Here is a 27,512-nt window from a genome sequence, read left to right on the forward strand (position 1 = left end):
AAGATACAGAGTGTCCATGCTTTTCAACAGATTTTCAATCTCTCTGTAATGACATTACATTGCAGGTCTTACTCTGACCTCTGTTAGATCAGTTTCAAATAAGCCTCTCTTAGCAGGGGTAAAAACCCACCATTGTCAACATTTTATTTTCATTCCAACAGGTAACAACATACATTAAACAAATGCATCAAGAAATGCTGAAAAGATGCAAAAAAATTACAGAAATTACTTTTCTGCTTGCTGGAGTCATGAGAGCTATTATAAAATGAACACATGCAATAAATCAACAACTTAACAAAAAACAAAACTCTTTTTCATATTTGGCATCTATCAGTCATATTTTTAATCTAGAATTTTATTTTCCTCTAGAATATCTGTACAATCTGTTCATTTTACCATTAAAGGCAACAAAATTAAACAAAAATTAGTAACACGTCCGCAAACAGCAAACACTTCACTTTCCAGTTCAGCAGTGCTCCTAAAGCCTAAGAAACGACATTAAATTTGCCTTGAAACACAAGCCCAGACAAATCCTAAATTCTAGAAAGATAACACTAGGAAGCTAAGAGATGCTCTGGTAAACTAGGAAAATGTCTCAGCCAGTCTGGGCTAAGGGTCTCATTCTGCAACAGGGACACTGAGACACTGAGCAGTCACTTGGGCAGGAGCACTCAGGCGTGTGTCTCCCATGGCAATCAAGCCATGACATTTCAAAACCTCGTGGAGAGCAGAGCTTTGGCAGGGCTCCTCACTGGGCTCAGCGTGCAGGGTTATACAACTACCCGTCCTTCAGCTCTGCTAAGAGGAAAAGGCCCCAGGAGGAGCCCTCAATTGCACTCCTCGTGTTCAGATTTGTTATTTTTTTCTCAGCTACCATCATGAAAACGCTATAATCTAAAATAGCCTGCTGTCTTAAAGGGCATGTTATGCTACGCTTTAGTATTTCAGGGCTGCACAAGAACGTAGGAATACATGTCCAGAACAGCAATAAACAAATAGGATAAATTGAAATAAATCAATTATTATTGCTGCTGCTGGCCCTCTACCACCCCTGGTACCATTTACCCTGTGATGGCTGAGCAGAAGGTAGATTTCCTGAAAGGTACCTCAGTAATGAAAGTGAAAATTAACATTCCTTGTCCCACAACTTCAAAAATTAGCATTGGCACAGGATCCACACAGGGTAGTTCCCTCCACAAGTGGATGAGAAATACTTCTGTATCAAGCAGATGTCTATCATTATTCTCCAAAACTGAGCAACAAACGGAAAAAAAGAAACAAAAGGCTGTTTTGGCAAGTCAGCCTACATATAGAGTGCAGGGGGAGAAAAGCCACCTCAGGCAAGGTTGGAGAAAAAGAGGAGGCAGAGTTTTGCAATACCTGCATTCAGCCAGCTCTGCTGCATTTTCAGTTTTTTGGTCATGAAAAATTCTGAATGCCACAGAAATTTTCCAGAATTATTTTTACTTGTTCTTATCAGTTAAACAAGCCTCTGTGGCATTTATAAGCATTCATTTTTACTAAAATAATGAAGTATTAAGAATGATGGCTCATGATAAGAAGGCTGCCAGCAATTTAGTTTTTTAATATAGTGTCATTTTCAAAAGATGCCACAAACAAATCACATTCTTTTAATCTTCATCCTTTTACTTTTTAAAAAAAGATTTTAACACATTCAAAAAGCTGTAATTTGTCAAGTGTATGTTCAATCAAAAATGCCAAAAGGTATAACATTCAATTCTGTCATCACTGTCTTGTAGCTTTAGTTCTCATGGAAAGCAGGCTTAATTCCTCAAAATCCTCTGCTCCCCTGCTATAGCCCTGAGTGTAAGGTATTTCCTTGACTGCAATAAGTAATGCTAAACCATCAACATGAATCCAGCATAAATGGAAAACCAAAACCACGGAGCATCTTACAACCTCAAGAAAAGATACTGGTCCAAAGTGGCCCAATAACAGGTCCAATGTGCTCAACTCAAACACTTTTTCACCCCACTTACATTCAACACCCTACTTTCCCAGTTCTTTTCTCATTGCTTCCTTAAATATTCTGTTTTCCTGCCTGAATAAAAAAGCTCCTCAAATCCTACAAAGATGCATTTTTGTCTTTACAATAATGAAATATACCAATTTAGAACAACAAGGACACTTGGATGATAGAGATACAGTCTATTTATAAGGGCAGAAAATGATGGGAGTGAGTTTGAGCAATACATGTATCAATCAAAGTGCTTAAAACTGTCAGTACAAGAAAACATTCTCCTGTAACTTCTCCATAACTAAAAGCAACCACTACTAAGGTGTGAAAAATAAATGCACACAATTTTTTGTAATCTAATCCTAATGCTTTATTACCCACAAGATTTACAACTACTACATACTTTTCCTGTTCTGCATTAATATTATTCAATATACAGATTAAGACTGTAGGATAACAACAGTCATAGGTTTAACCTTATTTTCCAGCTGTGCATACAGTCAGAGATATGCATGATGAACCTACAGTTCTATTCCATCAATGTGAAAGAACATTTAAAAATGCTTTTCATTTAAGCATTATGCACACATAAGCTTTTCTAAAAACCTTGCTGCAATCTCAGCCCACTGATCATTCATGACTTTAAAGACTTTCATATTTATTACACAAAATGCAATAGTAAAACTTTATAATTGCTCCATTAGTCACTGGAAGCACTGCCATGTCTCAATATGGTGTTCACTCTTGTCTAGAGGCCCAAGAACACACTCTGGTGTCAACACACCCCTCTTCAGATGTTGATGTTACAATACTAGAAACAGCCTTACTCAAGAAAGCTTCTTGACATAAAGGGGAAAGGAAAGCCCCTGAAAGCAATTGAAATATGATATACTAACAGGTAAGACAGCAGCCTATGACTCCCACAGTACTATGAGATCAACAATTTTTGCCCATTTATCATGTGCTGTTCATCACTACTTCAGGTACAAATACCCACTAAAATCTTACTTTAAAGATATCAAAGATTAATCAGCTTTTTCTGATTAATCTGTGGTGCTGTTTGGAGAAGGGGAACAGGTGAAGTATGCAGCGCCCATTGGCAGCCCTGGAATGATCAAGGAATTTTAACTGACTTTTCCAAGCCACCTCCCAGTCATGCCTTGCATTCAGCTGCATTCCCACAGCACAACTGCAGCCACAGACAACTTCCAGTTATAGATTAATGCTCATATTTGTCCTCAGGGCTAGAATTATTTTCTATGTTGTGAACAGCAGCAGCATGTTTGCTTACAGGGCTACTATGAGCCACACCATATCCTGATACAGTCATTTGTAAATATTATGTCATCTACTAATATCAGTTTAATTATCTCCACAAAAGCCAACACCTGGGAACTAATATGAATACTGGTTGTTCTTATCAAGTGTGTGCTACTTACGTTATTGAGCAATGAAATCCAGTAATATAGAAAACTTTATTTAAGCATCTAGCAACACCTAAGAGGAAGAAATTACAAAAGCAAGTCTATAATTCCCTATCTCAGACAAAAATTTCAAATCAAGCACCTCACAAAAGATACCTGATATCTTTATGCTGCAAGGAAAGATTGATATAAATATTTTTAAGGCTTTGTGTAATTCAATATCTTTTGTCTTGCAAGACAGATGATGAAGCAAGCAAAATATCTGACAACTTAGTTGCATCTAAGATGATTCATACTTTTTTATTTAGAGAAATAGCCCTTTAAGTAACTTAACTTTTTTTCTTTGTAAAAAGTGCTCTTAGACCACTTACCTAGTTTTGTCATTCTGTGGTGTTCACAGATGTTCAGTATCTTACAACCCAGTAAGAGAAATGAAGCCTGCACTAAAACTGCAATTTAAAAAACCTTTTGTAAAGACAAAGAAAGCATTTATTCTTAAAAAAGAGTGCACTAAGGTAGGATGATGACTCTGTAGCAACAGGCTAAAGCAAACACAGCACTGTTTCATATCCTTTTCTAACAGATGAAGTTTAACCCAGAGCTGGAATGACAGCAAATGTGATGACCATTTGGCCTTCACTCTGAGTGTAAACATGCTCTTGTAAATCAATTTGCAATGGATATGTATGCATGTAAAAGACCTCTGAACTCCACATAGCTTAGTGAACAAAGCCAAATTTGTGTGTGGAAAGAGGAAGACAGAGATTCCATCTAACTGCAGACCAACACTGCAGTCCAGAACTTAGTGCTTCATGGTGACACATTTGCTTGCAGACAAGCACAGGGTGGCTCTGCAAACACAGCCCCTTGGTACTTTCACAGTGCACAGTATTGGCAGCCACTTCAGAGCCCTCAGTTCTTCAGTTTTCACTTCAGTTAGCAGAGATACACAAAAATGATAAAATATTCACCAATGTATCTAGCCTTTCTCTTAAAGAGGGAGTATATCAACAATCCCTTTTGAGTCAGAATAATTACTTCACATCTTTTTCTGTTTCTGGTACTTTAAATGGAATGTGTTTTCATTGTAGAAACCCACAAAGAATATACTGTCATGTTTTCTTTGGGTTGCAAAAGTTTCCTTGTAAATAGTCTCAGTATTCTTAAAGTATTATTGGGCATCTTCAAAACAAACCTGGGGGGTGGAACTTCCCAATCCCTAAAGAGATTAGCATATTTAATACAAGAATCTCACCTAGTGAATAGTGATTGCAGAGAAATGGTTCCCTCCTCAAGCTGAGAACAGACTGCACTGAACTAACCTTGAAATATTTCATAGCATTAAAGATAAGTGTCCTTTGAAATACATTCTCACCAAAGATCACAAAGTTTTGCAAGAAGACTTTATTTGATGTATAGCACAACAGAAAATCAGTCTTCACATTTCCCCAGGCCCAGCTGACCTGCCTGTAACCAAAGGCTGGATCACAATGAACAAAAGAAATTATAGTTCAAATACAGAAGAATGGTTTCTCATCTAAAGCCTCACTGAACCAAAGTGTTTGTGAGCAAAGTCCTTCCTCAATACAAGACCTTTTCTAGATTTTGAGATTCAATAGCTGATAAAATATGAAGAACAAAATATTTAGATTATCAGAATACTGTCTTGGCTGCCCGTTGTCTTGCGTTTTTTTCCTGTGAATTCATAATCTTTAAGACATCTGTTAACTGAAAAGGCAAAGAAAGGAATCTCAAGGAGGAGGCAAGAAAATGAATCATTTATCATCTGCCTTCTCTCTGACTGATTCTCTGCTGATTTCAAATGATACAGGAACAGCTTCTTTATAAAAGGCATCACTGTTATATTCTAATTTTGCCTAGGTTAGCTTTTTTCTTCTACTCATGCCACCTGCCCTTATTTCCAGAGCTGTATTTACTTCTTAGTTACCCTGCACATATTCAGATTTCTCATCACTTTATTGTCTACATATATGTATTCTCTGTTCTAAATTACTACTGTGCTATGAAATGAGAAATAAAGGACTGATAGCACAATCACCCAAGTAAACTTTTCAACACAGGCAACTGAAAATTAAATTGTTTCAGTGCTGTCCAGCATGGAGTTGTGTGGTGTTAAAAGAAATACATATAAAGTTCTGTAAGTTTTAAGTTACCCGTTAAAGTATGAAGTTACCAGCTAAAGGATGCAATGCATTTCTGAGGCCAGCCCAGGACAGTTACCTGAGCCATCTGAGCTTGAGATGCTCCTCTAACAGGAGAGCACTGGCAAGAGAGGAAGGCACTGCAGCAGTGCTCAACACTGCAATATAGCAACATGGCTTGGACCCTCAAGTCTTCTGGCACGGGCTAATGGACTCTATGGGCAACATTTTCTCCTGTTTCACCTGTGCTGTCACCCCATCCACAACACATTCCCCTCAGCCTTTCCTGATATCCTCTTATCCTGTACTTTTTTTACCAGGCACAATGATATTTTTAGTAAATACAGAGCAGTAAGTTTACATTTCAAGATACTAGCCTGGGACACAGCATGGCTTCAATCTGCAATAACTTACAACTTGTGCCCTGAGCATTCAAGCTCCTGTATATACAGCAGATTTATATTTGGTGTGTACAGCTGCTGTACGTGCAGTATTTCTATTTGGTCAACAGCCAGAGAAGTAGGAAAGTAGTGATTTTGATGGACTAGGACTCGACCAGGATCTCTGGTTAATGAAATAAAGCTAACATTTTTCTTAATTTTTGTTGTTGTTGTTGTTTGTGTTTAGGTTTTCTTACTGTGTGGATGATCAAACACTGCCACAGGTTGCCCAGAGAGTTTGTGGAATCTCTGTTCTTGGAGATACTTAAAACCCAACTGAATGTGATCCTGGGCAACTGGCTCTAGCTGTGTCTGCTTGAGCAGAGGGCTGACCCAGACCTTTTCCAGAGGTGCCTTCCAACCAGGGCTATGCTGTCACCTTATTTTAAGGCTGTTCTTTAAAATTCTTATGCCCCATGACTCTGTATTATTTCTCTGTCATTAATCTTCCTTGTCTACAGCTTGATTGTTACAATCCAACCAAGCTTCCCAAGCTTCTTGAAGGCATTCTCCTTCCTCTGAGTCAGCCTTTGACAGGTAAAGATACCAAGAGCAGAGTTTATTACTGCAACCAGGTATGAGCTGTCAGCAAACCCACAGAAATCCAATTTCATGTATTTGATGCCTTTCCTTGTTTACAAACCACGTGTTAGTGTAACCCATCTTTCAGCTTGCCAGGCTGAGCCAAACTCCTTTATGATCTTATCTGCAGCAAATGCCATGTGGGATAAGAAAGCAAATACAAGAACTGTAACTATGAGGATTGTCATTTCACGATGGAGCTGCAGACAGCCTTTCTTTAGCACTTTTCATTCGTCTCTTTCTTCTTAACTGGTAAGACTTCCACTAAGGTAGCTGAAATACAAATGAAATGAAACCTTCATCATAGTAATAGAAATACTCCAGATGAAATGTTTTCTTTTAATCTTCAAAGAGAAATCAGGAAGATAAACTTCCTCTCTTTTGCCTTCATTTTATTTTGACAAAGATGATATAAGGTGAGTGAAAAAAAGAATTGTTTGCCTAGAAATGTGAAACTTCCATGTACACCTCTATATTACTAAATGATTTCATCTTTGTACAAAGAACATGACATCCAAAGGCATCCAATAATTCTTTCATGAGCAGCAGAATTAATGAAGCTTAGAGAACCATGGATTTGCACCCAGTGTCTTCTAATCACTTCAACCTGCTCCCACCACATTTTGCCCCAGCTTCCACTTGTATCCTACATCTGCACAGCTGGGAAAATGACAGTAGATGCTGGGACTGCTTCAGAGCAGCACAGGAAATGACTGGCCAGCACACCTGTGTGCCTTGGCCACTGCCTGTTGCCTCTCAGAACTGAGGTTTTCATTCAGTTAGAAGCACTAATTCCCCTATTCCACTTTCCATTTAAAAGAACTATTGTGTTCCTATAAGTATGGAATAATTATGTTCCTCTACTCTTTTGCCAACTCTAGCTGGTGTCATGCAGAGGGTTCAAAAAAATCAAGGGGAATAGGGCAAATAAACAGATGCTCTTAAAAAAGTATTTGTTCTATTAGGAAATTAGAATAAAATTCCTAGTAGCAAAGGCCTCCAGAATGTCATGGGACAGCAGTGTCTTTGCTATTATGATTTCAAGGAATGTTCTCTCATATGCAAACCACTATTTGTGTATTCAGAAAACAACATCAGAGCCTTCATATCGTGAAATGAGGTTTATAATAGGTTTCCTACAGGACCTTAAAAATTAAGTTTTCATTATGGCATTTATGGCATATGGCATTTATGAAGAACCTCTTAATGACAAATTTGTCTTTTCCTCTTCAAGGACATAGTTAACTTTTTATTTCAAAAGAAGTTCTGTCTCCCACATTACCTTTTTGGATTTGAAAAACAAGAAGAGTAAGGAAGAAAATAAAATCCTCATAGTTTTCTATATTGTATACTAATCAGTTGTCTGCTTATCAAAAACAATACCCTTCAGTGTAGTAGTAGTTTCTCAGTGTTAGGTCCAGTGTTTACACTGAAAAGCTGAAAATCTAATAAAACCTTTAATACCTTACATAATGAAATAGCTACAGAAGATCTTTCTCTTTTGCACTGCAGACTGCCAGAAAGTGGTCCAGTTCCACACTAAATTTTTTTGGCCCCAAAGATAATGTAGCTTGCATTATGTTTCTAAACATTTAACTTCAAATAACCACTTGAGCAGTGTGTCACTCTTGCATCAAACATTAAATTTCACAACACAAATGGTGGGAAAGCCCCAAAACAAAGCAAAGGTATAGTTCAAACAAACGCATGTGCTGGATTTTAACCACTGCCCACTTCTGGAAATAGTCAATTCACACTTGTTTCCCCAGTTTTTGGCAGAGAACTTCCTACAACCTGACTGCAGAATATGTGCTGGTTGGGTTTGCAGTCTTTATAATAAAAACTTGTCAACCCTTTAATTTCCATAATTCTCAAAATTGCAAGTAATGAACAAACTAAACATTCTGTCTCCTATTCAAGGGATCTATTGCCAACTACCTTTCTAGTAATGTTTATTTACCCTGTATTTTCAGCTTTTTACTAGTTTTCATGGATTTTAAATTAGACACTGAAAGGCTTCTGTACAGAAGTAACCTTGTCTTAATTCACTGTACCAAATGCCAACTCCTAAACTGAACAGAACTTCTTGTCAAAAACCTCTGCTGCTTTGCTTGCTGCAAGTCCCTCATCCAGTAGCTAACCCAGATTTGCCCACTCCACGACACATCTGGGGATGTCATACTTGCTTGACTCTTCACCTCAATACCCCTTGGCTCTGCCTCTAGGGCCACAACCATTTCCACTTCTGCCAACGCGCTGTGAGTAGGGATGACTTCATGTCAGCTCCAATCTGTGCGAGGATGAAACTTCCTGCCAAATGAACGAACTCCTGGAACCCGGCTGCACAGCTCTGCTAATTCTATGCAAGAATGCAACTGCACGCAAGATCCCCTACTGACCCTGCCACCAAAACTTTCCTTAATCTTTGTCTTTTCACCCTCCACAGCAGCATTACACAAACTACTTCTCTCCCCAGGTCAAAGCACTTGACCACCACCCAAAACTTGCACCAGAACTCTGCCTAAGATTGTCTAGCATCATGTTAACCGAAGTGCTGGAGCTCTCCATGTTGAACGGAGCAATTCCTTCCAGTTTACTGTCCCTTTCATTTTTTGTTCTGTTTTCCTTAGACAGGAGATTTCCACACTTTCCAGACGCCAGGCAAGGCAGGCAGGCTGGTTTCATACCTTACCAATTTAGTAGCCTTTGTAATGGCATATGTACACCCTTCAACTACTTTTTCCTTCTGAATCATACAGTCTGCTACAAAACTACTATCAGCTCTTATGCCGATGCATTTGATCAATAATATTACTTTTATTTGTGAAAGTGCGCAAAATGTTCTTTGTGCATTTGAAAGTACAAAGGTTATCAGGTTTTCTATTTTTCTGGCATTATTGATTTTCAGCTTTTTAGTGTTTTTTTGATACACCACATAAGAAAATACCAATTTTCATAGATATAAAAATGTATGCTGAGGACTACTGAAGCTGACAGGGCTGTAGAGTACGCATTAAGAGAAATTCCTTCACATTAAAATAATTATGGAAGAACAAAACCACAACTGTCTAGGTTTCAAGTGTGTAATGTCTCAACAACATTTTTAGTTTTGCTGGGATAAACATTATCTTTTCCTAAAAATAACTGTTGAGTTCCTCTTGTCTTTTCTATTACTTCTGCTACATGAATGAGAACTTACTTCCTCAAACTCAAAAGCTGTGAATAAATAGGTCTCTGGCTCAAGTCAGCTGTGTCAGCAACAAAATCCATCTCCAAAACTGTGATTAAAAGATGTAGAATTAGCAGGCAAAAAGGTATCTGCATAAGAATTCTGTATGCAACTGCAGTGATGCTTTTTTCTGGACAATGACCAATGCTTGAACCTTCCCAGCACAAGAGAAAAGTGAAGAGCAATATTCACAATAGAAACTAACAAGAGAGCAATTTTCTTTTGTGGTTCATTTAATTGAATGACTATGAACCGGATTTCAAAAAAGTTTGACAAACCATCACTTTCTCATAGAACTTTTGGAACTATTTTCACCTGTAACCAAATAAAAGGCAATACTCTGTTCCTGCAGGTCCTGCACCACTCCTTTCCACCCAGTCAGATCAAGTGCTTGTGAAGCAGTATGAGGAGGTAGGAAAGGAACAGACCTGCTATTAAAAACAAGTTTTTCTCTTGCTAGTTTAATGCTAACCTTGATAATTTTCCTCACCTGGCCCACAGTGTAGCCAAATATTTGTACCAAAACATAGGAAGAATAAAAAAGGGGAAAATGGATCTTTTTTTGGTGGTAATGCAAGCTTAATATCTTCATGAAACTACAGCCTCAGCCTAATGTTTACATTTGTTACTTTTGTTTTCCACTACTCTATTTGCTCCGTAACTGCCACACATGTGACTGAATATTTTCGTTTTTCTAAGGTCACTGGACCTTTTTTATTAAAATAATTTCCTGGAGACTTCCTGACCTCTTATGAATTCCCAGAAGTAACTGTGACCTTTAGGATAACACTATGCTGAGTCAGTAGTCTAACAATTCCTAGGTCTAGAATTCCTAGGTCTAAAAAACACTGAGTCTTATGACTGCAGTTGCAAAATGAAGCAAAAATGGCTGACACTGCATCTTGCAGCTTTTGCAGAGTTAGATGCCAGACTCTATAGATCAGGGACATCTGGAATCTAACAGGAGTCTAACAGAAGCCAGCACAAAGTACATCTGGTACTAAATGTATAGTAATGAAACATGTTAGTTTAGAACAGGACAACCGGCTTGGAAATACAAAGTAAATGCCTGAAATCCTCAAAGAGATCTTAACAATGGCATCAGGCTTGGACACATCACTAATAAAAATATTACCATACTATAACAAAAAAAGATATTAACAAATTGTGTTCTAAGCAACAGTATTATGATGAATAGAGTTCATGGAAAGTCAAAATAGTGTGGTATTAATCTGTGAATTGCCATAGTAGCATATTTTCAGTGCTAAGCTGAGCACTCCCTGGTAAAATCTGGTCCCTAGACAAAACAATATCAGAAACAGATTCTGAAGCAGCCAAGCATTTCTTGGGGGAAAGCAGATATATTCTGGGCTGTCACAGTGGTGCCAGTGCTCTCTGGAAGTCTGTGGAACAGAGTGGCAGATTCACAAACACACAGCCACAGAAGATGCTGCAGTAACAGCTGAAGTCATGAGGGCCTTCACCAGAGCAATGCAGCACAGAGGACCATGCCAGTAGCATAACACTTCTGCTGACTTCAACAATCATTCCCAGCTAATTTGGGCATCTGCAGGGAGCTGCTTCTCACCACGAGGAACTCTGCCCAGTCTCCACTTCTGTTTCTAAATAAAGTCGGCGCCGAAGTTAGGAAATAAAGGCTCTTGCTGTGTGACAGATAATAATAATAATAATAATCATCTTTCATATTGCAATCCTCTGCTTGGGGCCAAGAATCAGCCATCAGCCACTTGTCAGCACTTCCACATTTCACTCCCTTGTCAAGCACAACCCCTCTACCAATGAGCTTAGAAACTAACCATCATCAGCAACATGCTTTGAATTTTTATAGAGGATCATTTGACAAATTAACTGCAAGAAAGGAACAGGCACAAACATGTATTTATATTTGAAAAGGGAATGCAGAAAGATATAGAATAGGAACTAATGCAAATGACTGGTGCATCTTAACTGTGAAATAACATTAGAAAATAGTGACATAACCATAAAAAATCAGGGTAAATGGTACTATACATCACAACACATGACTAATAACAGCACAAGGTCCCATGCTGTGTGCACCTTGATAATTGTAGGGTAGACTGTAAAGAAGAAAATTCTGAAATAAGATAAATTAAGTACTCAATGAATAAAATTTGGGAAACTTCATACCAGTGGAAACTAGAAATATACCTTTGCAGGCAAACTATCTTGTTATTCAAGTTACCGCACCTACATAATACAGGAATTTGAAAACTGAATGCCTAAATAGCTAAAAATGCCATCTTACTCATGATAATCCAGGTCATGCATTGTCAACATTGTCTGATACCTCCATGTGTTTTTTAAATCTAGTTATAGCAAGGCGAATTTCCCTAATTTCAGGGGCTTTAACCCAATGAACCAAAGTATTTCACACAGTGTGTGAAAAATAATTAAAATGAATGGAGTGACAAGTTTATTCCAGGCATGGTGCTTTATCAGAAGACTGGTTTTAAAGCATGTATCAATTCCTGAAAGTAAAATGTTTCATAGAATCTATCATACATCATAAAAGAGCCCAAACAATGTGCCTTATGGGCATAGCTTTTGTACAGTTTATTGCCACTTGTAGAGAACAGCAAAGCTTTGCTTAAACCACTCTAGAGATTGCATGTATGCATGTGGGAAAAGGAGAGGGCAAAAGCAGAGGTGAAAAATACCTCTGCAAGATGCATTCAGAGTTAAAGCCCATCCCCAGACACATACTGCCATCCAAACCCTCACAAGAAGCTGGCTCAGAGGTTCCTAGGACAGCATACTTCTGAGCAGAACTCTGCTCAGCTCTCCTAAGCCATCCAAACAGTGATGCTCCTTCCTACCAGCAGCCACAGTTCCTTTTTCTTATGTACATTCTACCCACTTTCTGCAGAAGTTTGTTCCAACTTGGGTTTAAAAACAACATTCCATTAGATGAGGAAGGTCTTGAATAATAATTGTAGTTTCCTGCTGGTTCAAGCAGACAGAAGTCAATAGGTTTCCTACACTGGAGTGACTCAACAGCAGCAGAATAAGTCACTTGATCCCAGTGCAGACAGCACAAGTATGGAGCTTTTTTTTAAAAAGTACAAAGACAAAGGCATTATATTTAGATTAAATTTTCACCTACATCCAAAAATCTTTTATATGGGTTGGGGCTTAATGGGCTAAAAAAGAAACTCTAGTATCAATCATTTAGCCAATTATTTAGGCCTTCAATTCATGTTGCATAATACTGCAATTTGAATGAGATTCAAGGAAGCTGTTGACAGGCCCTGCTTCCCACCTACAACCCCAGAAATAATTCAAAGGATTTTATGGTTGTCCAGGAGTCAGAAACCTTCAGCTACCTCAGGATGGTGATTAGTGCTGTAACTTACATAGCAAAGCTTACTCTTATCTAAAAGCCATGAGGAAATGATGAAAACAGCTGCACAGCCCCAGCTCCAGCCCACAGGAAAAGCTCATTCTCTGTCTCCTCAAAATCAACACAGCACCATCCCAGCTACCACCCCATCATGCAAAGGTAAAGGAGCTCTGAATTTAAGATCTGCCTGTCAGTGTGCTTGAACATTTACCTGGGCATATTTAACTTAGCAGTTACAAATTCATCAAGGTAACTGAAGGAACAACAAAAAAAAGTGTTACTGACACACTTTAAATATACCTGCAAAGTTTCAGAGCTCATGGAAAATATATTAACTTGCACAGTCAAAGTATATTCTCTTGACACCAAAATTCAGTCCAGATAGTTGTGCTCTGTATTCCATAACAGTATCATTGAATTTCTCCTCTGCTTTCATTGTATCTACCACAGAATAAGAAGCCCAGCTCCCTCCTATCACAGCTGCTGGATGTGTCTTGGCACTGGAAATACACAGAGATCCCAAAGTCTTGCTCCAAGGCTCAGCATCTGGTGAACACCCTGCTCATCTTCTGTTATTCTTTAATTACAGGCAAGAAGGGACAGGGGAGAAAGGTTGATCTGCTAATTTTCAGAAAATCAAGTTAGCCATGTTTTTCTCAAAAATCCCACACCACCCAGATGAAAGGCTAATGGAGACAGACACAGCCAGCTCAGTCCAGAGGCAAAAGGTCAGGGACAGACCTCAAAGGCAGCAAGGCCCTGCTGGGTGCCAAGTGACTTATCCAGCAGCACTGAGAGGGACACAACTGCTGGCTGCAGGGAGACACTTCTCTGCAGAGCCTTGTGGAAAAACCAACAGCCACTTCTGTGACGGACAAAGGTAGTTTTGAGACAAGAGGAGGTTTCATTGCTCTTGTTACTTCACCAACCAGCATATTTTATTGGTTTTTGCATTCTTTAAAGGAGATTTCAATATAAATTTGAATAGAAAAACATTTTGCATCTGAGTTTGACAACATGTTTGCTCTTGACTAGTACCTTGTGGGCAGTTTTCACATACTGTGATAAAAGTGAGCTTGCAAATGGCTTGTACAAATGATAAATTATATACCTGACAATTTTATAGTTCAGGCATGTAAAATGTATTGCAAAGCTTTTAGAAATGAAAAAAATCCTTTAACTGATTAGACAAAAATTTTTCAGTGTTCATGAAAAAGAAGCTGCCACTCTCTAAACTGTTCCTCAACAGCAATTTTGCAGCATTTTTGGGTATGTGCATAAACAAATTACTTGCAAAAATACTTTATTCTCCTTATTCTTTCAACAATCCCTAAAGCCCCATTCCACCACTTCACTTGTTCCCTCTCACTCTCTTCCTTAAAAATTCATTTGTCTCTGCTTTTCCATTGATACAAATATAATTCTGGGTCTAGCTTAAATAAAAAAATAAACAAAAAACTAAATGATGCCCACATCTGTTTCCATAACTACTGCCCTCTGCTTCATCTGGAAGCTGCTGAGAATGCTCATCAATGACTACTCTCCCACATATCTTTAGGCTTCATATGAAATGGTCATTTTCTGCCTCTTCTCTGTCCTGTCCAGCATTCAACAAGATAAAATTAAATTCTAAAAACATTGTCCCAGTTTTTTCCATACCAACCTCCCAGTTTCCAAATGTAGATCCACATCTAAATGTTTTATTAAAACAAGTGAGCTCTGTCTACAAGAAACCTGAAAACATCCTGCTAGCAATTGCCCAAATATTGCATCTTCTCTTGCATTACTCTTTTTTTTTTTTTTAGTTACCTGTTACCATGTTTCATACATAATATGCACACAGGTGTATCTACAGACAGCTCCTTGATGCAGTGGCTTTGTTTCTGTTTAGTGTTTCCCAGCATGGTCCATAAATGGGATTCCCAAAGCTAAATATATGAAACACAAGAGAGCCACTGAGGCAAACAGAGGATAGAATTAACCTGGAATTTCACTTCGAAGCCAGAGTGATTTCTACTTCTTGTTTCTTTCTATAGGCTGTTCCTGCACAGAACCTCACAATATTAGCAATGCCACACCAGTGGATGGATCCAACTATGCAAAATTGCAGAAATTAAGTCAGGGCTCAGCATTCATGCATTTTGAAGACTACAACAAAGGAGTAATTGAAATAAAGGGTAAGCAATTAGGATTAAAAAAAAAAAAATGGGGAGCACTGCACAGTAAATAACAAGAAAAGAAATGATCTCCTGGAACAAGATACTGGAATCTTAGATAGATAGAAATCCAGAAATCTATCTTAGATAGATCATGGAACCTTAACTGAATACCAGGGTAGCAAATGACCACAACACAGGAAAAGAAATTCAGATTTTATTTATCTCAAGTCATTATTTAAACTGAACTCATAAACAAGATGTTCTTGAAAAGAATGACTGAGTACCCATTCCACTCTTGCTAAGAAGTCAGCACTGAGATGTTTTTTCCAGTCACAAAAAAATACATGTCAGTGTCAACCACATGTCCAGCTCAGACTGATGTCTTTTCCTGCCTCTGTGAACTAAAAGCATTGACTTCCAGGGCAGTGTAGCTTACCTAAATACTGGGATAATTTTCACCCTTATTTTCAAAAAACAGTACTTTTAAAGGAAATGTGTATTATCTGAGACACTACATATGCATATGCAGATATGGTATTTAAACTCAAAGAATAAATATTTTGCACATTCAAGTTTCCTGTGCTATTAATTTTTTATGTCTCGTTTTGGGTTGGTGTCATATGTTGCATGCATATTTTAACCTTAATAGGCTGAGCAGTATGTTCTTGTGCATATTTGTGCAAACTGTATACTGATTATACACCAATTAGCTGATCTTAAAAATGAAAGGGATTTTTTTCCCTGCTAGCAATAATTTCTCTGAAGCTGGCAGTATTTGCAAGAGAACACCAAAGCCTGTCTATGGAAGGCCTGAATGTGTAAACAGCAGAAGAATATTTCAACAAAAGAAAGATCAATGCCTTCAAAGTTACTGTGTTAGAAAGGAAAATTAAAGCTGACCATACTGAGGGTCAGACACCTCATCAAGCATAATGAAGGCAGTCACTTGCATTTCTTCGTAATAAAATATTTTATTAAAAAGATTTTGAAGTTTGCTTTTTTGTTGAAAAATATTACAGAATCATAGCTTACATAGATTAGTTAATACAAGATTGAGTCAACACACTCACTCATATGCTGAGAAGCCAACAGCCTGTGTTTCTAATAAATGGGGTACCTTTTTATATCCAAATAATCAAAAAACTATCAAACAAAATGATGATGCGTTTTTCTTACAGAATCTTTTTCTCATTTATCTAATTTACAAAAATTGACTTAAATTTCAATTTTGCATATAACAGACTTCTTATTTATTCCTAAATTAAACCTATTATATAATCAAACTTATTTACACAAAATTTCCCTTTTAACATTGCATGCAAATGTTTTCTATTATTTAAATGTAGGCTGGAAGGTAAATTAAATAATTCTCAAGAGAACTAGAAGAAACTTTCCTTGCTTTCAGTGTTTGGCTTTGATTAAGAGCATGTAGCACGTGATAAACTGTTCCAGATTTCCTGGCTCAATGCAGCCTGCAATTACAGTTTATAGAAAACAAATATATCTGACAAGGCAATATATCTTTGCCTCAAATATGTTTACTCATATAACAATTGTTGTTCATTTACTTACAAAATACAGTCTATCAGTTCCAGTTTTGCAGCTTGACCTAAGTAAGTGGGCTCTTGTTCCCAGACATACAAAACAGCACAATGAATAAGATACTTCAAAATAGGATACTCAAAAATCAAAACAAAACTAATCTAAAATAAGTTATGGCCAGTTAACACTTAAAGCTTATTGAAATCAAGTTTCCACTATGTACCTTTATACCTGAATGAACATCATACTGTATTTATGACAGATCTGAAGCAGTTGCAAAACTTTGGATTTTGGTTTAGATTTTGAAAGTTAACTTAGAGATGGAATTTCACCATGTTGGAAAAGCATTTAAGGAAAAAAAAAATATATCTTTCAGTGTTTTTCTGTTCCAAGACCTGGTTGTAATTTTCTTACGTTATTAAATAATTGCAACAATAGCAATAGTTTTGCTTTTTTCAAACAATCTGAAAATATTCCTAGTGAAGAAAAGGCTTTCCCATGCTGCTATTACCAAAGTGCAACAATACCAATTCTAAATAGCAAAAAGCTATTTTTTTAATATATTTTTTTAAATATTAGCTTTGTAAAAGTTTTAGAACAATAATTCTATATGTCAACAAAAAAATCTGAAGCAGGGAAAAGTTATATTCAAAGACCCACTCACGGTGAGAAAAGGATTTTCTTGACTTATGAACTATAGGAAGAAGCAAAAGAACAATCTCTCCCAGTTTTTGGCAATGAACATGCAAGCCAACCAACATCTGGCATTCCTACAGATTCAGACAGGTGCCTCAGTGCCTTTTTCCCTAGACTGGGCTGACACTGCAGTACCTGAAGCACCCATCAAACCAGCACAGAGCTGCTGCAGCCCTGGGAACAGCCAGGGAAAGCACAAGGCCATCATGCTTCCCCAGCCTCATCCCTGCACTCCAGCAAACTCCTTTCCTGAGCCTTTCACAAGTGAAGAATGAACCCACTGCAGTGCTAAATTAAAATGCTCCGTTTCCTGGATGTTAATTGACACCACTACCATGCTGGAGCAGATCTCAACATCTTAATTACGCAGGTATAAACCAGGTTTTGCCAATAGGCAGCCTAAGGCAGAGCCACCTGAATTACATGGAAGTTACTCATTAATCTGGATATGTCATTGCAATAAATCAGAAAAAATGAAGCCCTGCCTATCTGAAAAAGCAATACATATTAAAATACCTGACCTAGGAAGATAAGTGTGGTAATTTGGCCAACAGTGATTTAGCAAAAGTTCCATAGCATTTCCTAAATTATGTCCACCACAGCAGTGGTCACTACTGTTTGTTTCCATTGTGTCACTAATATCTGTGGTCAACAAGAAACATTAAAGGATGAGACATATTCCGGTTTTACTGCCCACATGAAAAGCAGAAAAAATCAAATCTTTCCGTCTCCTCTTGGCCTTTGTAACAAAAACATAGTGATTCACAAATGGAGACTTAGAACCAGTTGTAACCCTCACTATGTAATGGAAGCAATAACCCAGGTAGGCTACTGCTGGTGGAGTTACACCAACTTTAATTTTTTCCTATGCTACATGTGTAATCCAACACACATTACTGTCGTGGTTTAACCCCAGTCAGCAAATAAATATTATGCAGCCACTTATTTCAATTTACACTGATTTTATTATTAGAACCCCTAATTTCAATACAGTACTTAGAAATAAATACCATGAAAAAACAGGACATAAAGTTGGATCCTAAATATCTTTTTAGTTCAGAAATTCATTATTTTCCTCTTAGTTACTTAGATGTTTCTTACAAATAACTTAGCTATTTTCCTTGAATACCACTGTTGGACACTTGTCAATATTTCTCAAGGAAAAACTCTCTACAAGCCAGAAGCCCAAGAGGCCAAGATTCTTCTCCTCAAAATGTAAATGCCTGCTAAAGTGCTGACACTTAAATTAGGCCAACCAAGTTAAGTAGTAAAACTATACAAAATAACACCACAGCAGTAGAATAGCACTTATTATCATCATCTTAGTAATACAAGCAATGCAGCAACACAGAATGCTTCACTCCCACATCACTGGATCTGCTCTGAAGTTGCAAGCAGCAGGATTACATTGCTCAAGCAAATAACAAATACTGCCTACCATTTTCACTGCTGAACAGTGGCTAAAGACCTTTAGATGCATCCCTGTGTCCTCCTCACTTCCTAACCACAAAGAGAACACAAGAAAACAAACCAGCCAATGAACCAAACACAAACACTCTGTCCCCATCCCCTTTTTCATGTCATTCAGGTCACATTCTGTGATCAGTAAACAGACTGAGTTAAGATTTGATAAAAATCCCAGGACAACAACACTTGAAGAAAGTAACACCTTTGGCACTAAGGGCTCCCTCTTCAATACAATATGGCAACGCTTTCCATAAGGAGATTGACCACATAGATCTTAGAAAACTCTTTCTGAACACAGCAGCAACTATTTGCTCAACTCTCCACACTTAAAAAAGGTTACCATGGCTACCATGTGCACCATGCTCAAACTGATCTCAGGAAAAATGAGGGGAAGCTCTCCTGCCTTGTTGTGCCCTGTGCATCCTCTCTGTGCTGCCAGATCATGGCCACCTGCACCTGCTTTTTCTGCAGCAACAGAAATGGCTGTGGAGAAGCAGCCAACATGAACAGTGCACCAACCCTGACATGATGTACACGTGGCCATGAGCAGTGCAATCTCCACCAACTAAGTCCAATGAAATAACATCCTAATACGAATTCTGCTACTTCCAAACCTTACCCCTGCCTCAACCTACAGATCTTCATGTCAGACTTTGTTTTTCTCATCTCAGTAAATATGATGTTTTGTATTCTTCAGCTAGAGACAGAAAAATCTTTCTCTCCTGAATCCTTTAAAGCTTCTAGCCAGAGGGAAGAAAAAGGAGGAGAAAGTGCTCTAAGAACCACATTTGGAGTGCCATCCCCTTGTGACTGAAACAAATCTCTGTATCTGCTACAGCTATTAGCCTTCTCCAAATAGCAGCTGAAGCAATATGGAACAAACTTGGTCCCTAGATAATTTCCCAACTACTCATATGGTTCTGTATAGCAGCCATGAAAAATAATAATTCTTAGTAATTTAATTCTGCTGTTGCTTGAAAAACTTATGACCCAAAGCAGAAATTTTGGATGTGTTTCTAGATTCAAGACAAAATTGCAAGCTCAAAAGACAAAGTTTTCTGAGATTTATTTCCAGTCTTTTCTTTGAGAGGATATCAATCCTTGCAAAAGAGGTAGAGATTAGTCTGCTTCACATTTTAAAGGAAGCATTAAATTTTGCAAAAATTATTAGTTCTTCTTCACTTGCAGTTGTAAACCTTAAGTATAAGACCTCTACTGAAACTGCAGCTCAAATAAAATGCTAGCTGATAATACATAACAGGAAATGTCCATAACAATCCTAAAAGTATAGAAGACACACTAAAATGGAAATTACATTACAGCAATGATTAATGACAGCAGATTATTCTGTATAAGACAGTAAGCAAGAAACTGTTGAGTGAATCTTGCAGAAAAAATTACGGCACATCTCTTGCACAGACCCTATTGTCCTCCTACAAACAAACAGGAGCATAAATAGAACCTGAAGAAAAATCCAGTTTTTATATTCCCAATTTTTTGTTCTGTTCTGATAGTTCTGAAAGCAGGGCAGGGAGCTGGGAAATGACACAGAAGATTTGGAGGCTTTCATTTTAGCCATCCAAAACCCTACATAGGAATCTGTGTTGGGAGTCAAGCCAGACATGAAGAGCACACATTCCATCCTCAAATGAAAGGCAGTGGAAGAGACTTCCCAAGAAACTAATGCATTAAGTTGTATGTTTTCCACTCTTTTTTCCCCCTTTTTTAGAGCTCTCTGTCCCAGATAAAGCATGAATATGTGAATGTAGACTGACATCCCTGTGCAAAACCCTCCTATATGCAAGCTGCCACTTCCTTACTTTAATAAGCTTTAGCAATCTCCTCATATAACTTTCCTTAATTAAATGTATGGAGGAGGGATTTCCTTAAAAAGAAAGGGATGTCTGTGCAGATTAATGTGGAAGTATTAGACATGCATCCATTTATGCCAGTCCAAGATGAAAATGATTTTTTTTCTATTTTTTTTTCTATTATTTCTGCTATGCCTTTTCAGTTAAATAGATTCGAGCTTTATTTCTAGGAACAAGGAAGGTTTACATTTTGTTCTTCCTGAATTTAATATGCATTTAATGTCCATATACTATACCTTTTTTGTTGGTTCTAATAATTGTCTCAGACAACAGTAAAGGGCTTCCATTGGAAACTTCATTTATAGGCTTCTCTGGTGGTTTGTTGGCAGTATTTTCTTTCTTCATGTCTTTCTTTATTTCCTGCAGAAGACAGGTAGAAAGGGAAAAGAAAAAAAGATCCAGTTTAAAAAAAGGTATTACAGAATATTCTACATCTCAAGCTCCCAAGATTTCTTAAAACTTCTATGCACACACCTCTGCCTGCTCTAATATTACCTCAAAGACTCTTACAAAGTTGAAATGCCACAAAAAGAAAGCAATTTTCAGTAACCTTTTCCAATGGGCACTACTGTTTTTCTTTTTCAAATAACCCCTTATCTATGTGTAAAAATCTCTTAGTAAAGATCACCAAACCTGAAAAAGTGTAAGAAGGAAAAAAAATAGATATTTCAGTTTACCAAGCAGGGAGCTGTACATTTGATACACAGGGTAGAACCAGTACAGAGTCCCTAATGTAAAGGCAGCTAAGTTTGCTTTCCCTCCAATGAGAAGACCACAGAAACAACCACCATAGCAGGAAAAAAAACCTATTAACTAGGAAAATATGACAAATGTTACCATAATTGGCAGAAGCATATAGCGAGACTGCTGTCAGAGCTGTTGCTAACACTGACACATTTTGCTGCTCACTACCTTTTAAGGGGATCGACAATATATATCGAAAATATATATGGTGGGGTTTCAGGAAAGTAAATCCACAGAAAACAGCTTCATAGTTACTGCTAGAGATTCACAGTACCCTATCAGCTTCTTAGGCAGACTTTAACAGCCTAACTCTGTTGCCATCCAAACCCACTTTGACAAAGCATCCAAAATATCATCACCTTTCATATATCTTATATTGAAACGCCGCTGAAGCAAACAAGCAGAATCATCTCCACTTTCTAGACAGGTAACTGACATACTACAGAGGCTGAACCATTTGCTTATAACTAGGTCCCAAAATATAAGGAAAAAAATCAGTTTTGGCTCCAAGCTTTGTCCTAGAGTCACAGAGCCACTCAGGCTGAGAGAGAACTCAGAAGGTCCCTACTCCAATTCAGTTCAAAGCAGGGTCACCTCTGAGTGGAGGTGGCCAGGCTGTTCATGGGTGTTTGGGCAGCTGGGTTTTGCAAACCTCAAAGGACAGAGGCTGCAGAAGTCCACTGCTTGACTGACTTCATAGTGACAAAAACCTTCCTTATACCTTTCCTAGAACTTTATTCTCAAATCCCATCTGCTCTCTCCTGCCCTGCCCACCAGGCAACACTGTGAAAGGTGTGTCTCTATCTCCTGGATAACAATTTTTATGTAGCAAAAGGTCCCCCCAAAACCCTGCTTTCAAGCTGAACAAGCCCACACTTCCCTTAGCATCTCCTTAGGGAGCATATGCTCCAGCTTCCAGAGGCACAGATCTTGCTTTGGCTCATCAATATTTTTATGCAAAATTCTCATCCCATCCACAAAATGGTATGCTCTATTCTGGATGTGGATTTATGAGTGCCAGGTAAAGGAGGATTACCACTTCCCTCAATCTGCAGGCTATTAATGCAGCCCAGGATGCTGTTCACTGAGCTGGTGCCAGGGTACAAGATTGGCACATGTTTATGTTGTTGCCCACCGGGACCCACAGGTCCTTTTCAGCAGAGTTGCTCCCAAATTTATCAGGCCCCACTCTGCAGATCTGCCAGCATTCCTCCTTCCCAGGGCAAGAACTGGTATTTGTCCTTGCTGGATTCCATAATGTTCCTGTCTGGGGCCCTCTGAAGAGCAGCCATGCCTTCAAGCATGTCAGTTGCTCCCCCAGTTTGATATAATCTGCAAATTCAATGAGATTAACATTAAACAGGCTTCAGAGATAGGTGATGGCTTTGGATGAGCTCTTCCCATTACAAAACCCTCTACCTCTCCTCCTCTATTTCATCTCTCTTACATTCAGTACCCTCTTCTACATTCTACAGCGCAGGATCAATTTTCACCACCCCACAGTACCATACACAGGAAATATTGTAGATCTTATTTAGATTTTCAGCATATCAGACATGAGCACTAAAGCGTAGAAAGCACACTTGTGTTTGAAGTTTCTGAAGTTGTCACCTGTGAACAGCATCAAGCAAAGCAAGAATTTTTAGGTTATTCTCTGTAAGATACACCTTAAACCTGAATCTCATAATTTTTTTTAACCTTTTATTTCCCCAAGCCAGTTGTTACTTCAAAGCTGACTTATTAGCTATACAACATTAATAAAGTCTTCTACATCTGCTCAAAGCATTTTCTGTGTATCAGTACATTAGCAGAGCTAAAACTTTTATAAATTACTGCTTATGGAAGGTACAGTAAATCCTTAATGTAAAGTGAACCATGTGAGAATTTAAGAACACTATATGCATTTAGAAGAATATATCACTTTCTAAAAGAAGTGGACTAGACTTAACATATACATTATTCCACAAGCTTCTTTTTCACAGCCTTAAAAATTAAAATGTATAATAAATTACTTCACCCAGAGCTTTACATCTGTTTTGCAGGTAGGTGACAAACTTACTGCGTATTAAAAAAATATCTGCCGTTTAAACAGAATTTGTGAGTCAAACAGCGTTCTCATGTGAACAAGACCACAAGACAACATCCTATGGAAGACCCCATCTTGCTAGAACTTACTTCCTGTGCATCATTACCGTGTTACTTTTCATTCTTTATGCCAAACGTAATTAAATCCTCAACTCACAAATTCTGAAACAGCAGTACAATATTTTTTAACTGTAAAAATCCTTTTGCAACTTTGAAACTGACAAAGAAAATTGTCTGCTATAACAGAAAACAATGCTGTACCCTTTAGTCTCCAAATGAATTACACTGGTGCCTTTGCTGCTGCTGACAGCTTTTTGAGAAAGCCTTTTTTGGCTCCTGAAAAAAGCAAAGGAATACAAGACAAGTCCCAAACACTGGTATTTGTTTTTAGCATGGGGAGTCTTGCACTTCTTTCTCATCCACTATTTGTGGAAAGAAGAAAGACACATATGCCAAGTGTCCACTAAGTCAAAATTCACACAGGAGGTTTGGCACCTTACAGTCACCAAAATTGTCCAAGGACTTTTTTTTGTGTGTGCCTTTCTAAAACTTTTTTGAGGTACTTTTCATTACTGTTACCTTTGATGCTCATGAGGGCCATAATCTTTAATAGCTACAGCCCAGAGTAACATGACATGATCAACCCCATCAACCTGAAGTTACCGATCCTGGAGAAAATTGAGTGTCTCAGGATGCATTCTGCAGTAAGCAATGCCAGCTTTAATACCTTTTTTACATCTTTTCAATTCCTGGTCCTAGTCTCTGGTATTCACATGCCCTCTGAACAGAGAGAAGCTGTGAGAGGGAAAACAATTATCTCTGCATGCTGCTCCTGTTGTTGTTTTGAACATGTGGAATGTGTTGGAAGATTATTTACCTGAAGGTAATTGCTTGATTGGATTCTGGTGATGGTACTTTGATTTATTGACCTACTGGATCCACGTGTGTGTGTGTGTGTGTGTGTGTGTGTGTGTGTGTGTGTGTGTGTGTGTGTGTGTGTGTGTGTGTGTGTGTGTGTAAGTAAGTAAGTAAGTGTGCGTGTGCGTGTATGTGTGTGTGTGTTGGGACTGTCAACTGAGTCACGAGTTTTCAGTAGTAGTTAGTTAGAAGTAAGTATGACACAATATAGATATAATATAGTGTAATGTAATATAATATGGATTTAACAAAGTGAGTATTCAGCATTCCAAAGCCATGGAGTCAGATGCCAATCATTCCCAGAGCTCGGAGTTGCCTGATTTGACTATATTAGTCTACAGCATAAGACTAAAATCTTATAAACAAAACCTAACAAATGCCCCAGCAGCCTCACCACTGTAGCCTGCAGCAAACACTGATGCCAATATTTTAGCCTCTCTCCTCTCCCTAGTATGTTGCTTCTGCCTCTTTGCTGACTTCTCTTCTGTAGTGCTCTCCCTTGGGGAATTTAGGATTTTAGAACTTTTCTTCAGCTGTGGCTCAAACAGAGCCAGGCATCCTTATCCTCAGGCCAAAGGGATCCTTGGTACTATTAAATTCAGAAATATTGACATAGCCCTTTGCATTTATCCCCACTCTAGGCTGCTGTAAAAAAAAATAGATTATTACTCTAAAATACCATAATACTTTACTCAACATTGAATTTCTTCTTGAGAAAATGAAGTGAAAACAAACACAAACACTCTGGACAAATAAATATACCAAGTCAATTTATTTTTGTTTTTATTTTAAAGCTCACTTTATTTTACTGCAAAAAGTACACTGAACATGACTACCTGGCATATTTGGTAAATGAACTACAATGGCCCTAGAAGCTTTATCAGTAATAGTTAGAGAACTCTCTCTATGTAACCCAGTCCTTCCAGATCTGCAAGGAGTTGAAGCCTACCACATCAGTGAAGTGTAGGCAAATGAACTTGCAAACCATGCATATCAAAGGTGGCTTGTGGGAACTTTCCCCAGTATATGACAAAATCTATTTCTAGTTCTGATTTCAAATTGAAGTTTGCAGATTTTATTTTTTTAAGAAGAAATTCCATGTACACAAATAATTAGAAATCAAACTTTCAGTTAGGATATAAGTCCTCATTCTGCCATAAGTAGTTCAAGAAGAGCTGAATTTAAATGCTAAAGGAGGATGAACAGAAACTAAGAGTCCAATTTCAAGTTTAGAAACTGCTATGTGTTGAAAACTAAGCTTGTGTAATAAAGGAGAGGAGAAACTAGACAGGTAAGATATTAGATTACATTATTTTGCCCAAAAATACTGGGAAAAGATCAACCTGCTGCCTGCCCAGCAAGGACTTCAGTGCACCTCCTGACCAAGACTTTTGCACTGGCTTCTGGTTTTATTTTGACTACAGAAGATATATTCACACCCTAATGAATACAACCACCACTCACTGTGGGCCAATCTGCCCTTGAGTAGAACGGGGTGCGTGGACGGGGACAGCCGGACACCTGCGCCACGCTGAGTCTCCTCTAAGGGACGCAGTGTGACAAACCTTCATTTTTATTTTATTTTATGTAAATCCACCACAGCAATCCCTGTGGTGACAATATCTGGAACAGGCTTGACGACCTTGAGAGCCCCTCCCAGAATAAAGTTCACAAGACAGATGTCAATGGAAACCCCACAAAGAGCCTCAGGAGAAGGAGCTTGGAGGGATCCTGAGTGCAGTGCTTGGCTCTTTACCTCTCAGCTCCTGTGAGATATTTCTGCAGAATGAGCAGCTGTCTCACTCACACAACCCACTTGCAAAGAGGTAGGCTTTCACAGTGCTAACAGCTTCAAAAATATCTCTAAACATAATCTTTGGGATATTTGGTTCTTGGTTTTGGAGCACTGCCCGGTATCAATTTCATGGATTTAAACGATGCACTTCATTCCTAGCCCACACAGAGATAACTGCAGGTTCAGGTTAATGGTAGATCATTTTCAAGAAGCTATGCCTCAGGAACCCAACCCTTAAGTAAATAACCTTGCATTTCAACCACTAAACCTAAAAGATGGTCTCTTGATGTCAGAAATTTTAAGACAGCTTTCACCTCCTGTCTACGTGGGTTTCAGTGTGATTCCAATATGATACGCAGTTCTTACTCGGAAGAAGCACCCTCAATCTGAGATATACTGAAAAAAAGTAATTGTGAAATTTGAAACTAAACAAAGCTTCATTCAGTGGAATATTATGGTTTCAAAGATATTATGAGGGCATAAAGGCCCTTACAATTTGTACACCCTTTTCATACATAAAAAATACTACATTTTTGTAACTAGGATTCAACCATACCCCATAGATACCAACAGTCAAATCACTGTGAAAAAATTACTTTCTTCTAGCAAACTTTGAAATATATTTTCTCTAAAGAAACTCAATATCCTAAACAATACCTGAGCTGTTTTTATTTGGATCTTCTCTAATCCTATCCTACATCAGTACAAGCCACAGGAAATTTGAAAGATGTTATCCCTAAGCTTGTCAGCTTTACAACGTGACAGATCTTTAAATAAGATGAAATTATATAGTGTGATGAAAGTCCATCACATAGGCAAATACAATATATTCAAGTATACCTGTGTCCTATTAAATGGTAGTTTCAACATATAAAATTTATAAATTAAACACAAAATTTATAAATTAAGCACCTTATCTTTTGTTATTCATTGAAATGACACATGCTTTGTCATTCAAAAGAATGACAAAGAACAATCATAAAGAAAGACAATCATAAAGAAAGACAAAAAGAACAGTTAACAGCTTTCAAAGTGAAA

General features: G+C 38.0%; 1 protein-coding gene across 5 annotated transcripts in view; it reads right to left on the reverse strand.

The window, feature by feature from the left end:
* SH3KBP1 (SH3 domain containing kinase binding protein 1) overlaps nt 1-27,512 on the reverse strand; it is a 212,161-nt gene that overhangs the window by 111,034 nt on the left and 73,615 nt on the right. For all 5 annotated transcript variants that reach the window (XM_021552924.3, XM_021552922.3, XM_077781634.1 and 2 more), the window contains one exon: nt 21,169-21,292. In XM_021552924.3, coding sequence (XP_021408599.1) covers nt 21,169-21,292 — 124 coding nt within the window. The remainder of the gene's footprint in view (nt 1-21,168; nt 21,293-27,512) is intronic.

Source organism: Lonchura striata, chromosome 2, assembly GCF_046129695.1.
Source record: "Lonchura striata isolate bLonStr1 chromosome 2, bLonStr1.mat, whole genome shotgun sequence".
Lineage (NCBI taxonomy): Eukaryota > Metazoa > Chordata > Aves > Passeriformes > Estrildidae > Lonchura > Lonchura striata.